Source organism: Petaurus breviceps, unplaced genomic scaffold, assembly GCF_028583685.1.
Source record: "Petaurus breviceps papuanus isolate PSGF00001 unplaced genomic scaffold, PetGlider_PUasm1.0 37, whole genome shotgun sequence".
NCBI lineage: Eukaryota > Metazoa > Chordata > Mammalia > Diprotodontia > Petauridae > Petaurus > Petaurus breviceps.
The window spans coordinates 77,668,824-77,684,666 of NW_027186296.1; the positions used below are offsets into that span (position 1 = coordinate 77,668,824).

Sequence of the window (15,843 nt, forward strand, 5' to 3'; positions counted from 1 at the left end):
GTAACCTTTCAGGAGTCTTGATGGCTTTAAGAGACACACATTTCCTGGATCTTGTTCAAAGACGCTGGTGTTGCAGAAAGGGAAACGAAGCCTAAACTGTTTTTTAAAAAGTCATTACCACGCAGACGAATGAATGAATGAGTCAGTCAGCTGGGATAGAACTTTCTTGGCACCAAGGGGGAGAGCAGCGGTAGCTGTCAAAGGTACAGAACTGCGGTCCTCTCGCTTGTCTCTGAGGGATGCCCAGACACCCGCGCGCACCCAGGTAACACCTCCTGATGGCCAAGACTAGCCCAACAATTTCTTCCCCCCCCCCCCCCCCTCGTCTCTGGACGGCGGAGGCGGGGCCTATTGTCAGGCCACGCCTTCCCGCCTGTGACTGATATAGATGACAACCAATAATTGCCAGGAGAGCGGGCGCTGGCGCCCCGCCCCAAAGAGCGCCCGGCGGCCCCGCGGCGCCCCACTGGCAGACTCGGCAGCGGCGGCGGCTTGGGTGGACGGGGGTGCCGTGCGCAGGCGCGGAGTCCGGACCTCGCTGCTGCCCCGGTCGCCTCAGGGCGTCGCACCCACGAACTCTGTCTGCCGTCCCGCCAGTGTATCAGTCAGTGCCAGACTTCGCCCCCAGCCCCGGCCCCGGCCCCCGCCGTCCCGATGGCTGAGCTGCGGCCTAGCGGCGCCCCCGGCCCCGCCGCGCCCCCAGCCCCAGCCCCGGCTCCGGTCCCCGGCCCCGCCGCGCCCCCGGCCTTCGCCTCACTCTTTCCCCCGGGGCTACACGCCATCTACGGCGAGTGCCGCCGCCTCTACCCCGAGCAACCCAATCCACTGCAGGTCACCGCCATCGTGAAGTACTGGTGAGCCTGGGGGGCGGAGCGGAGGGTTAGTCTAGGGGGGCGGGGGCAGCGCTGCCGGACGTGGAAGGGTTAAGCTGACGGGCGGGGGGAGGGGCCAGCGAGGCGACGCGGTGCTTGGGAGGGAAAGGGTTAACTTAGAAGCCTCGGGGGAGTAACGGGGACAAAGGGGTTAACCAGGCTCGAGGACCAAAGAGTTAATGGAAATTTGGTGGTGGTGGTGGGGTACCGGGCTGTGGAAGAAGTGGGGTCTTTGGAGCCGGGGGCGGGGCGTAGGGAATTCGTAGACCCTGGCGGGAGGCGAGAGGAGCTATGGCTTTGGAGCTGGGAAGACAGGACGGGAGGGGGTGGTGGGGGTTGGGGGAGGACAGGCCGTTATTGTAGGAAAGAAAGGTTTAGGAAACCCAAGCTGGAGGTTTGGGGCTGAGAGCAGCGATTTCGGATGGCCTGGGGTGGCTGCCTGGGTCGGGGGAAAGTTTGTCTGTTTTCGATCTGTTGGAAGGAGTCTCCCTCATAGGGATGGGGGGAGGGGACAGGGGAAAAGAGGAGGGCTACACCAGGGTTGGAGTGGAGATTAGAGAAGAGAAGGGCAACTTTTTTCCCCGTACCACAGGCAGGGTGAGCTACCTGTTGGTAGTGGACAGGTTTTTCGTTTGAAGTTTTTTTGATCCGTAAACTCCCCTCCCCTTTTGTTTTTAAGTTTTGGAAGTTTTCTCCAAAAGTTATTCCTCTTTTGCCTTTGGATAATGAACGGACCACAGTCTTCCCTTCTGTAGACCTAGAGGAGGAAAGCAGATTGAGACCAGGGTCAAACATAGGGAATGAGGAATTCACATGAATTTAAAAGGGTTAAAGATTAGGAAAAGATTCGTGTATGAGCTTTTTAGGTGCAGCTTGGGTTATCTCCGTCTGACAAAGAAAAGAATCCTGTACTAAAGCCTGGGTTTTTAGTTCTATGCCTGACACTTAACTGTTTCTCTTTCCACTGACAGATCACTTAAGCTCGCTGAGCCAAAGTTTGCTCTTTTGTAGAGTGTTCTAGATGGACTCCAAAGTGTCTTCCAGCTCCAAATTCTTTGATTTAAAAAAAAAAAAGATTTTTGATTGCCCTAAAGCATTGGGGGTGTTTGGCCATAAGAGAACAGTAGGGTAGGATGATTGAAGGTACTGTCACATGTCTCTAAAGGACACAAATATTAGGAGCACAGAGGGGAGGAGGAGTGGAAGAGAAGTGGATTCATGCTTTATTTAAGTGAAAACTTTCTAACAATTTATGCTATAGGGAAGTGAGAGGAGATACTGCTTACTTGAGGTTTTCAAGAAAGTATTATAGAAGGAATTCTTAGTCAGGTGGGGGTTAGATTAAATGGCCCCTGAAATCCCTTCGGACTCATTCTGTGATTCTTATGTCAAGCAAACTGGTAACTACGCAATGACCCTTTCTGGCAAGGAGACTATTGTGTCAGGTAGAAAATGTACTATATTAGTACAAAGATTTGTTTCATGGGAATTATTTTATAGCTTGTAACTGTCACTTTAAGACAGAGACACTCAGTTCATGTCCATGGAGCCTTGGGACAGGAAGAAGGGTCAGATCCCTGGAAACTGACCTCTTGAGAAAGCTGCTGTTCTTGTGGCTCTGGAATCAGTTGACTGGAAAAAGGGGAAGTTGGGTAAAGTGAGTTCCATTTTTGAATCATTTGGCCTATGATTTCCCCTTTGGGGATTGAGCACTTCTCACCAAATGCCCTAGCATTTCCCTTTAAAATACCACTGTGCAGAATGTCAGTGGCTAGTGGACCTCCATGTTGGAACAAGTGGTCTGCAGCAGGGCAATCTCAAAAGTTACCTAAGCAATAGATAATGAGACCTGGCCACTTGTTCTTTTAGAAAGGGAAGATTTTTTTCCCTGGTTGCTAAGTCACTGTTCTTATCTCCATAGGGCTTACAAGTTGTTCTTTGGTTGAAAAAAGAAAGTACCTTTGAATAATATTAACAATGATTCATATTTCTATAGCTATTTCTGGCTTATATTTTCTTTGCAGTAACCCTGTGTGGGTAGTTAGTGCAAATATTATAACTTCTGTTTTACAGGTGAACAAATTGAGGATGAGAGAAGTTAGGTGACTTGCCTAAGGTCACCCAGCTAGGAAATATTCTGACTCCAAATCTAATACCTTACTCTTCTCTTTTTTTTTTTCTTTTTGGAGGGCAGTTGGGGTCAAGTGACTTGCCCAAAGTCACAGGGCTAGTTTTTATGTTAAGTGTTTGAGGCCACATTTGAACTCAGGTTCTCCTGACTCCAGGGCCTGTGCTCTATTCAATGTACCACCTAGCCGCCCCACCTTACTCTTCTCTTTAAAGATTCTTTTGCTGTTCCTCAAACAAGACACTTCATCTCCTGACACTAGGCATTTTTACTGGCTGTTCACTCATTCTTTAAATACTGTCTCTCCTCACTTTGTATTCTCGGTTCCCTCAAATCTCAGCTAAAGTCCCACCTTCTGCAAGAAGTCCTCCTTAAGGGGTAGCTAGATGGAGCAGTGAAATAGAGCACCGCCCCTGGAGTCAGGAGGACCTGAGTTCAAATCCAGCCTCAGACACTTGACAAAATTACTAGCCATGTGACTTTGGGCAAGTCACTTAACCCCAATTGCCCTAAAAAAAAAAGTCCTCTTTAATTACTTAATTACTAACCCTGAGACTATCTCCAGTGTATCCTGTCTATAGCTTGTTTGTGCTCATTTGTTTGCATGTTTTCTCCTCCATTGGACTCTTGAGTTGCTTGATAGCAGGAACAGTTTTTTGCCTGTCATTGTATCCTAGGCATTTAGCATGTGCTTGCCATAAAGTAGGCACTTAATAAATGCTTATTGACTAACAAGCTTTTTTACTGGTACCCTATGCTGACTCTTTTAAAAAGGCGCTGATGTCCATATCAATTCTCTGGTAACTTAATTAATAATTTATACTATGCTTTTATATGCTAATGTATGTTGTGATTGATGTAATTGAAGTACTTCATAAGAGACATGAAACTTAGTACTTTAGGACTTCACCCAGTGAGATTTCTGAGTAGGACAGTGTTACAGGGGGAAGAGAACTTGGTTGATTCATAGGGAAGGGCAAATATTTTTCTTACTCAATTGATTCAGATGTGTATAGAATGTACGGAATAAAGCCCATAAAAAGGACTAGAACCAGTTTTGAGAATATTCCTTTTTTTCCTCAAGTATGTATGTGTTTGGAATTGGAATTGCTTACATACTTTGTAGAGAACATTTTGTTCAGTTTTTGGGGAGACATAAGATTAAATAAAACACACTGCTACCTGTGCATTGCCATTATTTTCTCAATTTCTGTTGAGTGCAGCCCCATTCTTTTAGTCACCCTGGTTCAAAACCTCAACATCACAATCATCTTTTTCTTCACCCTCATGTCTAATTAGCTGCCAAGTCTTTTTGAATCTACCTCCACAATATTTCTCACATCTATCCTTTTCTTTCCATTCAAATGACTGCCATCATACTTCAGGCCCTTATCACCTTGAACTTGGCTATTGATAGAACAGCTTTCTAATTGGATTTCCTAGCTTCCAGTCTTTCCTTTTTCCAATCCATGTTCTACATAGCTGCCACAATAATCTTCCTAAAGCACACACCTGACTGTGTCACTTACATACTCATGAAACTTTAATGGCTTTCTGTTGTCTCTAGGATAAAATAAACTACTCAGTTTGGCTTTTAAAACCCTTTATGGGGGCAGCCGGGTAGCACAGCAAGTAAGAGCACCGGCTCCAGTGTCGGGATGACCTGGGGATCAAATCCAGGCTCAGACACTTAGCACCCACCCAGAAACACCTGGCTGTGTAACCTTGAGCAAGTTACTTAACCCCGATTGCTTTATTAAAAAAAAAAAAAACCCTTTATGATCTGTCTTCAGGCAACCTTTCCAGGCATATTTCATATTATTCCCATTCATGTATTCTACATTCCTAACAAACTAACCTGGTTGTCATTCCTCAGACTCTTGCGCTTTCTTGTCTCTGTGCCTCTGTGCCTGTGGCTATTTTGTATACCTAGAATTCATTCCATCTTCACTTTGGTCTCTTAGAATCCCTAGGTTCCTTCAGGGTTCAGCTCATGAGCCATCTTCTTTGGAAAACCTTTTCTGATCTCCCATAGTTCTTAGAATTCTTTGTCCTCAGATTCTGTCATAGACTTTTTCTGTTTACAGCATCATATTCCTCACAGGAGTATGTAAGGTCCTTGAGAGCAAAAATTGTTTTTAATCTTTGTATCTCTAGTGCCTGGCTCATCGTTGTAGTAGTAGGTGCTTAATAAATGATGTTGGATTGCATTACTAACCAACTTATGATTTTTCTTCAGAGAGGGGATGAAATATGCTGACTAAGAAAATGGTTTTGTGATGTAGAAGTGCTGCTAAAATGCAGATCCATGGGAAGGACCAGCTTAGTAAAAGATTGTCTTTAGAACTTTGAGTCTTTTTTTTTTTTTTGAACAATTGAGATCTGACCAGCTACTCACAGATCCTAGGATTGGGATTCTATTCCAACTGCTATTTTACTGTGTTATTGACTTAAAAGTTCTCCTGTGATCCTGGCTGTGTTTGGCTGTGGCATGGAGTTGCCTTCTGGTTACTTTCTCCACAGTATATGAGTAGCCCTTGTGCTAAAATGCCCGCTAGTGATTTCCCTGGCTGAAGGCCAGGATGTCTGGTGAGCAGAGAAGGTAGTGAAACACAAATCCGCAATAGCAGTCTGGGTATTAGGATTTTGGGGCCAACTTAATGCTTGGCAACTGACTTTCAGCACACTGTTGAGTGTTTCAAGCTCCTCCACGCAAACATGGAAGATACTTTGACTCCTTGGATAACATCTTTAAGTGCAAAATATTATTTCCCACGTGCTCATCTTCTTCCAGTCAGGTCTTTGACTGGCAGAATGGAACATACTGTGCTTGGGGCCAAGGTTAGCTATAGTTTGACTTTTGGTCATGTAGTTTGAATATTAAGGAAAACCCCAATCTCTATCCCTTGACCTGGCATCTTTGAGATCTCTTATGAGGAGTGAAGAAAATAGGATTAGAGAAGCAGCAATTGAGCTGCTGAGAATTGGAGGGATGAAAACTGATGAAACTTTAGGTTTGGAAATTAATTCACAGATGGAAGCTGGAGCAGGTAGAGAGGGTTAACACTGTTGTATACACACTGTTGTTGGACACACAAGGTTGTTGTGAGGATTAAATGAAGTTATATATATTTTTTAAAGTGTGTGCATATATATGTGTATATACATACATGTATATATAACACTTTGCTCATTTTAAAATGATGTTTAAATATCAGTTAATATTGTTTCTTTCTTGACCTCCAGAGTTTTTCCAAGAGCTCTATTCCTCCTGTTTCTTAATCCCATTGGTTTGGGGATTAATTAAGTAAATTTAAAAAGACAAAAGGAGGGATAGGAATGGAGGTTTGATGCTTCTTTTCTGTTTTCCTGTTTATCCCAGTGAGAACAGAAGCTGTTTGTATTAGACTTGCTGTATGCCACAGAAACTCTTTCCTTGCATGTTCTAGCATACTTAGAAGTGAAGGTTTCTGCAGAGACCGTATGGTACACTTTTAGGGATGTACAGAACTTGATCATCTGGTTTTAAATGGCACTCCACTACTAGGTCTGCCCTGATTATTTGCAACATGTATTTTTTGTGAACAAGATTTTTTAAACAAGATGATCTTTCCTTCAACATCTTCGTTACACTGATATCATGTGCTCAAGGAAGGGCAAGAAAAATGTATTTGAGAACTAAATGTGGGTTTTAGAAGGTAGATTCAGTTAAGTTTATGCTTGTCAAAATGACACATTTCCCCACAGATGCTAAAGAAAGTCCAGTGATTTTGTAAAGCACTTATTACTGTCTAAAAGTCCCTGATTGAATTAAATCCTTAGAGTGAGATGATGACTGTGGTTCTTCGATAAATGCTTTTCTCTGTGCACCAGACTGTGGGAATTGTGTGGTGAATTTAATGGGCTCCTCTGAGGCCTAAATTCGTTTAATGTTCCAACTCTACCTTTGAGCAGGCAGTCACGTGGACAGTGTCTTCCAGCTGCAGGCGCTTGCCATGTTGAGCCCAGCATGGCCTTTGCTGTAGTTTTGTGTGCATAGTTGAGTTATCTCAAGTTTGGCTTTTGTCCCTTGCAATGATAAAAGACCAGCTTTGGTCTGTAGGGTGCAGGCTAGTGTCTGTGCAGGCTGCAGGCTTTAGGCTTGTTCAGAATAAAGCATAATTAACATAGGGCACAATATAGTCTTTCAGGAATTATCCTCCTGAAGAGGAGAGAATGTAGTTAAGATCCTTAGCCCAGGAACAAAAAAAGAGTTTGGAATATTGCCTCCCAGAGTTCCTGTTAGCCTTTCAGCAGTGATTGATTGAATTCCATTTAAAGGATGCATGCATTGCATTGAAGCTTCTTGCCATGTTTACAGGTATAAACGAAAACTAGATAATTCATGCCAATATTGCTTGTCATCTGTAATTTGAGACATCAGGAAGCAAGGCATAAAACCGAGCAGATAGTTGCATTTCTAAAAGGGACCCTGCCAGTTGATAGCAAGGAAAAGATTTTAGTAGTTAGAGATCAGGGCAGTCCTCTGTTCATCATTTCTTGTTTTCATCTGTCAGGCTAGTCCAGAAAGGCAAAGATGACAATCAGTAACTTAATCAACAAGCATTATTGAGTACTGTTTGCTAGGTCTTATGAATACAAAACCAAAAACAAAACAATTCCAGCCCTCTAGTAGCTTATATTCTAATTGAGGGACAACATGCCCATACATAGGTGTCTACAAAACTTTACCAAGTAGAAATAAGTTAATCTTGAGGAGGAGGCAATAGCAGCTATGGAGACCCAGAATGGTGTCTTAGAGAAGGTGGCTCTTAAACTGAGTCTTAAAGGAAACTAGGGGTTCCAAAGGGTAAAAGTTGGGAGGAAGAGCATTCTAGACAAGTGGAAAGGCACGGACATGAGGGATGGAATGCCATGTGTGAGGAGCAGCAAAAAGGCCAGTATGGCTGGACCTTATAATGGGTGAAGGGGAATAATGTCTAATAATAAGGCTAGAAAGGTAAGATGGGGCCATGTTGGGAGGGACTTTTAATTTCTTAAGTCTTAAGGATAATAGGAAGCCACTGGGGTTTATCGAATGTGTATGGATTAGGGGTAATAAGAGTAACACTTTGGTGTTGCGTGAATTGGTGGATTGGAGTTAAGAGGGTTTTGAGGCAGAAGGATACTAGGAGACTATAGCAATGGTGCCTATGTGAGTGGATAGAAGGTGAGTTATAGTAGAAATGTCATGGAGATAGAAATGACAAGGTTTAGTAATTTATTGGATTTTTTTTTGTGAGTGAGAAGTTGAGGACATAATAGGCTAGATGACTGGAAGGGATAGTGGTGCCTTAGACAGAAATGTGGGTAATCCAGAGGAAAAGGTAGATTTGGAGGTAAAGATAATGAGTTTTGTTTTGAATATGTTGAATGTGAGATGTTTATAGAATGTTTTGGAATGTTCAGTAGACAGGTGGAAATCCAGGACTGGGGCCAGAAAAAGAAAATAGTACTGGATAGCTAGATCTGTGAGTTATCTGATAATAATAGATAATAATTAAACATTGGGAGTTGATGAGATTAACAGGTGAGAGAATATAGGTAAAAAAGAAAAGAGGGCCCTGGGCAGAGCCTTAGAATACTTACAAGTAAGTCTATGACAGAGATAATGATCCAGCAAAAGATTCCAAGAAGGAATGATCAGCTGGAGAGAGCATTGTCACAAAAACTCAGAGAGAGAGGTATATATATTCAGAAGAGGGTAGTCAGTAGTGTCAGATGCTGTGGAGAGGTCAAGAAGGATAAGAATTAAGAAAAAAAAAACATGTTTTGTAGTTAAAATGGTAATTTTGGAGAGAACAGTTTTGGTTAAGAAGTAGCGAAGTCAGATGCTAGACTTCAAAGAGTTAAGAAAAGAGAGGAAAGACTTAAATTGTAGGTAGTCTTCTTAAGGTGTTTTGCTAAGAAAGAGAGGAGAGATACCTAGGACAATAGTTAGAATCTAGATTGCAGAAGGTTTAGAAGAGAATGAAAGAAGATGAAATGGAGGCAACCAGTGTAGACTGCTTTTTCAACAAATTTGACTGAGAAAGGTAGAGAGAAATTTAGGATGATAGTTTAGTGGGAAAGGTAGGGTTTTTCTTGATAGCTTTTTAAGAATGAGGGAGACTAATAGTGTTTATAAAGAGCAGGGAAGTAATTCTAGATAGAGCAGATTAGAAAGAGGGAATGATAGTGGGGGCGATCTTCTGGAGAAGAGATGAGATCAGGGGAACATGTGGAAGCATTGGCCTTGGAGGGGAGAAGTGCCATTTCTTCATCAGAGACTGCAATAAAAGAGGACGTTAGTAGGGGATGATGTAAAAAGATTGTGAGATAAGGTAAGAAGAGGGAACTCAGTTGTTTAGTTGTTTCTCGGTTGTGTCCACCTCTTTCTGACTCCATTTGGGGTTTTCTTGGCAAAGATAATAAAATGATTTGCTGTTTTCTTCCCCAGCTCATTTTACAGATGAAAAAACCTGTGGCAAACCCAATTAAGTGACTTGCCATGGGGTCACACAGCTAAGAAGTGTCTGAGACCAGATTTGAACTCAGGGAGATGAATTTTCACTGTCCCCCCTTTTTTTTTCTTTTTGGAGGGCAATTGGGGTTAAATGATTTGCCCAAGGTCACATGGCTAGTTTTTGTGTTAAGTGTATGAGGTCGGATTTGAACTCAGGTCCTCCAGACTCCAGGGCCAGTGCTCTATTCACTGCGCCACCTAGCCACCTTGCCCTCTCCTTTTCTGAAATAGATAAGTCTAACCACAAAATAAATAAGAAAGAAATTAAGGAGATGAATGGAATTTTACAAAAGTTAAATATGGTAGACCTCTGGAGAAAATTGAATGGGGATAGGAAGGAATATACCTTTTTGTCAGTCATACATGGCACCTACACAAAAACTGTCTCAAGTACTAGGGTATAAAAACTTCACAATCTAATGCAGAAAGGCAGAAATATTAAATGTATCCTTTTTAGATCATGATACAATAAAAATGGAAAGATAGAATAGAAATGAACTGGAAACTAAATAATTTAATCCTCATGACTCCAGGGCTGGTGCTCTTTTCACGGAGCCACCTACCTGCCCCTAAATAATCTAATCCTAAAGAATGTCAAACAACAAATCATAGAAATAATCAATAACTTCACACAAGTGAATGACAGTAATGAGTCAACATACCAAAACTTATGGGATGCATAAAAGCAGTTCTTAGAGGAAATTTTATATCTCTAAATGCTTACATGAATAAAATAGAGAAAGAGGAGATTGGTGAATTGGGCAAGCAACTAAAAAAAGCTAGAAAAAGAACAAAGTACCCAATTAAATACTAAATTAGAAATACTGAAAGCCAAAGGAGAGATTAATAAAATTAAAATTAAGAAAAGTGTTGAACTAATAAATAAAACTAAAAGCTGGTTTTATGAAAAAAAAAAACAATAAAGTAGATAAACCTTTGGGTAATTTGATTAAAGAAAGAAAGAAGAAAACCATCTTACCAGTATCAAAAAATGAAAAGGGAAAATTTACCACCAGTGAAGAGGAAATGAAAACAATAATTAGGAACTATTTTGCCTAACTGGGTGCCAATAAACTTGACAGTCTTAGTGAAATGGATGAATTTTTATAAAAATAGAAATTGCCCAGATAAACAGAAGAGGCAATAAAATACTTAACCCCATTTCAGAAAAAGAAATTGAACCAGCCATCAGTGAACGCCCTACCAAAAAATCTCCAGGGCCAGATGGATTTACAAGTGAATTCTATCAAACATTTAAAGACTAATTACAATGCTATAGACTATTTGGGAAAATAGGTGAAGAAGGAGTTCTACCAAATTCTTTTTATGATACAGATATGGTATTGAAGCCTAAACCAGGAAGAATCAAAATAGAGTAAGAAAACTATAGATCAATTTACCTAATGAATATAGATGCAAAAATTTTAAATAAAATATAAGCAAAAAGATTACAGCAACTTGTCACAAGAATAATACTATACTACTAATAATACTATAATACTATGACTAAGTAGGATTTATTCCAGGAATGCAGGACAGCTAGTTCAGTATTAGGAAAACCGTCAACATAACTGACCATATTAACAACAAAATTAACAGAAACTATATGATTATCTCAATAAATGCAAAAAAGGCTTTTGACAAAATACAGCACCCATTCCTATTAAAAACACTAGAGAGCATAGGAATAAATGGAGTCTTCCTTAAAGTGATAAGTAGCATCTACCTAAAACCATCAGCAAGCCTTATATGTAAATAAGGATAAGCTAGAAGTATTTCCAATAACATGGGGGAGGGAGGGAGTGTGAAACAAGAATGTCCATTATCACCACTGTTATTCATATGGTACTAGAAACATTAGCTTTAGCAATAAATAAAAGAAGAAAAAGAAATTAAAGGAATTAGAATGGGCAAAGAAGAAACAAATCACTCTTTGCAGATGATTTGGTGATATACTTAGAGAATCCTAGAGAATCAAGTAAAAAAACTGTTTGAAATAATAAACAACTTTAACAAAATTACAGGATATAAAATAAACCCACATAAATCATCAGCATTTCTCTATATTACTAACAAAACCCAGTGGCAAGAAATAGAAAGAGAAATTCCATTTAAAGTTACTGTAGACATTGTAAAATATTTGGAAATCTACCTGCAAAACAAACCCAGGAATTATATGTACATAATTACAAAACACTTTTCACACAAATAAAATCAGATCTAAATAATTGGAAAAACATCAATTTCTCATGGGTAGCCAAAGCTAATGTAATAAAAATGACAATTCTGCCTGTTAATTTACGTATTCAGTGCCATGGCAGTCAAACTACCAAAAATTATTTTATAGAGCTAGAAAAAATAACAGTTCATCTGGAAGAACAAAAGATCCAGAATATCACAGAACTAATGAAAAGAAATGCTAGAGAAGGTGGCTTAGCCATACAGATCTTATATTATAAGGGAAGATGAGTCTTCTTGACTTAAGGCCCAGTATTCTATACATTGCCCCACTTAGATGCTTAAAGAGGGACCTCACATGGCCTCAGTTTCTTGGTAAAGTGCAAAGTAAAGTCCTTAACTGAAAGGATAGGGGAAGAAGAAGTAGGTCTGGGAAATGAGAGGAGAGAAAAGAAAGTTTGGAATAGCTACTGTGTTAAATAGGATAGTCAACAAGGGAGGAGTAAAAGGGTTGCTTTACTGTAGTGAGGGCCTCCATGAGAATGAGATAGCAAAAATCTGTGGTAGAACCCATTGACTGGATTATGTATTTTCCTCTGTGTAGTAGCATGAGTAAAAGCAAAGGAGATGAATGAAGGTCAGGGATGGATGAGAAGTCTGGCATTTCTGGCTGCAAAGTATGTTCTTTCTTTTGCTTTATTTAGTTGTCCAGTTTTCATTGACTTTTATCCCCTCTGTGTCTTGCAGGTTGGGTGGACCAGATCCCTTGGACTACGTTAGCATGTACAGGAACTTGGGAAGTCCAGGTGCAAATGTCCCCGAACACTGGCACTACGTTAGCTTTGGACTGAGCGATTTATATGGCGACAACAGAGTCCACGAGTGAGTATGTGCCCACCTACCCATTAACTTCTTTCTTCACCTTTGGCTTAGACGTGTGTCCTGTTTTCTGAGGCTCAAAGAAGCACTGACATTGTCTTATAGAGTTAGCACCACCTGTAAAGCTTTGTTGAAGTGGCATGAAGTTGGGCTATAAGCAGTTTTTTTTGTGAATCTTTTGTGTCTGTGCTCTGGTACCAGGGATGTTATAAGTTTTTTGAATAGATACTCTGTGCTAGATGACTAGAGAGTGTTTGTTTTCTGCCAAGATCACACTTTAGAACTACTTTAACTATTTTCTTTTTTTTTTTTAAGCTTTTTTTGGAGGGGGGAGGGCAGGGCAATTGGGGTTAAGTGACTTGCCCAAGGTCACATGGCTAGTAAGTGTTAAGTGTCTGAGGGTGGATTTGAACTCAGGTCCTCCTGACTCTAGGGCTGGTGCTCTATTCACTGTACCACCTAGCTGCCCCTACTTTACCTATTTTCTTGTCTTACCTATTTGCTTGTGTCAGTCAGTGTACCTTTATCAAGCATCTACTTTGTTCTAGGCACTGTGTAAAGTGCTGGGGGATACAAATACAAAAAGGAAAGGTAATCCTTGCCGTCAAGAAGCTTACAATCTAATGGGGGGAAGACAATACACAAAAGAAGCTGGGGAGGAAAGGAGAGTATCCAAGTACCTGGTATACAGGGCAGGGGAAGGGGCGTAAATGGACATGATGGAGAAGTCCAGAAATGTGCAATCAGGTAGAAAATTAAGAGTGTCAGGGGCTAGATTCAGGTCCAGCACTCTATGATTCTGACTGCTTCTACTCGAACCATTGTCTTCTCTTCTCTCCTCTCCTCTCCTCACCAACTCCTTTCTAGCCATCTCTGACTGATTGCCCCATCAGCATCCCAAACTCAACACAGCCAGAACAAAACTCACTATCTTCCCTCCTAAACCTTCCTCTACATTTTCCTATTTCCAGTGAGGGCATTTCTATCCTTCCAGTCCCTGACCTGGGTGTCCTCCTTAATTAGAGGCTCTGGGGGGAGCTCTTCTCTCTGCTCTCCATTAAGAGGCACCAGGGGTAGAAGGTACAGATGAGGTGTAAATATCAGGGCTGATGTAATCTTCCAGGATGATGAGGCTCCTAAGGACATGAAGGAGAAATCCAAAGGAGCACAGTCAGGTGAGAAGCAAAAAGAACAGGGGGTTAATGGTGAGCAATAGGATAAAAACCTTTAGATGAAAGCTGTAGGCTGGATTGGGGATTGTGGGACTGAAATCAGTAAGTCTTTACAACTGATTGGATATGGGAATTGAGACAATGGGATCCAGGAATGAAATGGAATGGAAAATCATTTATTAAGCTCTTATAATGTGCTAGCTTTCTACCAAGCTAGAAATACCCATAGAAAATTAAGACAGCCTCTGTACTTAAAGAGTTCATATTCTAATTGAAGAGATAACACATAGAGAAAAGTTCAGCTACCAGGTTGATGGGAACGCAACCCATTAAGTTAGAGATGTACATTAGACAAGGCAGATGGCAAAGTCCAGGGTCTTTAGGTTGCATTGGTGGGAAGGGGAAAGCATGGTGAGATTTGGGTATTCAGGGGTCAAAGTTAGGGCCATTAGGGGAAAGGTGGTTCTAGCGTTAGGGCCAAATGGATGGTCTCCAGGTACACTCAAGACGGTTAGGATTGTTGGGGAGAAGGTCTTGAAAGTTTCTGATGGGCTACACTCTCCAGGGTTCACGTGGTGGTCTCTAATACTTGTGAGAGGGAAATAGTCAAAGTGAATCTTCAGATTTCAAACTTGGATGACAACTAGTAAGTGTGTCAAATGTCTTAAGACTGGATTTGAAGTGAAGTCCTCCTTACTCCAGGGCTGGTGCTCTATTCACTGCGCCACAAAGCTGCTTCAGGAAATAGAAAAATTTGGAGGAAGGTTTAGGAAGGAAGACAGTGAGTTTTGTTTTGAATATGTTGAGTTTGGGATGCTGATGGGATGTTCAGGCAGAGATGGCTAGAAAGGGGTTGGCAATCTGAGATGAGACAAAAGAGAAGCAAAGTAGAAGCGGCTAGGTTCATAGAGTGCTGGCCTTAAATCCAGTCTTTGACATTCAAATAGCTGTGTGATACTGGGTAAGTCACTTAACTTCTCTGTGTCTCAATTGATTCATCTGTATCGAGGGGATGATACAGCACCTAACTCCTAGGGTTGTGGGGATCAGATGAGATAACATATAAAGTGTTTTGCACACCTTAAAGTGATAGAAATGTTAACAAGTATCCCTTGATCTTAGTCTTCATCCCAACCTCTACTGCATAGTGGTAACCTGGGGGAAAAAGAAAGTTGAAATGGACCTACTCTTATCCTTTTAGTTGCTACTGCTTTGATCATTTTATCAGGAATGCTTGGAAATCCTTTATTTCATTAAATACCTATTTTTTTTTCCCTGTAGGATTATACTCAGTTTTACTGGGTAGGTTTTTCTTGGTTATAAGTCTATCTCCTTTGCTTTCTTGAATATCATATGCCAAGTCCTCTGCTTCTTTTTAGTGGTAGCTGCTAAATCTTGTATAATCCTGACTGTGGCTGCTCAGTATTTGAATTTTCTCTCTGGCTGCTTGAAGTATTTTCTCCTTGACCTGGGAGCTCTGGAATTTGACTATAATATTCCTGGTAGTTTTCATTTTGGGTTCCCATTTCAGGCTATCAGTAGATTCTTTTAATTTCTATTTTGCTTGTTAGTTTTCCTTTATAATTTCCTGAAATAACCATATCTGAACTCTTTTTTTTTTTTGTTAATAAAATTGTTTTTAAAATCATGGCTTTCAGATAATTTAAGATATCTCTCCTTGATTTGTTTTCGAGGTCAGTTGTTTTTCCAATGAAATATTTCACATTTTCTTCTATTTCTTTTTTTATTCTTTTGACTTCATTCTCATGGAGTCATTAGCTTCTATTTGACCAACTCTAATTAAAAAAAAATTTGTTTATTTTTAGTTTTCAACATTTATTTCCACAAGCTTTTGAGAATTTTCTCCCCGTCTTTCCCCTACCCCCACCCCCAAATAGCAATCCTACTGAATACTCCTTCTTCAATCTGCTCTCTCTTATATCCTCCCCCATCACCCCTCTGACTTTCTAGTAGGGCAAGATAGATTTCTATACCCCAGTGCCTGTATATCTTATTTCCCAGTTGCATGTAAAAAATATATATATACATATATGTATATATATATATATT

The 15,843-nt window shown here is 40.8% G+C and overlaps 1 protein-coding gene across 2 annotated transcripts in view; it reads left to right on the forward strand.

The window, feature by feature from the left end:
- The first annotated feature begins 654 nt into the window (after positions 1–654).
- SUFU (SUFU negative regulator of hedgehog signaling) overlaps positions 655–15,843 on the forward strand; it is a 148,112-nt gene continuing 132,923 nt past the window's right edge. For both annotated transcript variants that reach the window (XM_069098845.1, XM_069098846.1), the window contains exons 1-2: positions 655–854; positions 12,470–12,604. In XM_069098845.1, the coding sequence (XP_068954946.1) occupies positions 655–854; positions 12,470–12,604 (335 nt within the window). The remainder of the gene's footprint in view (positions 855–12,469; positions 12,605–15,843) is intronic.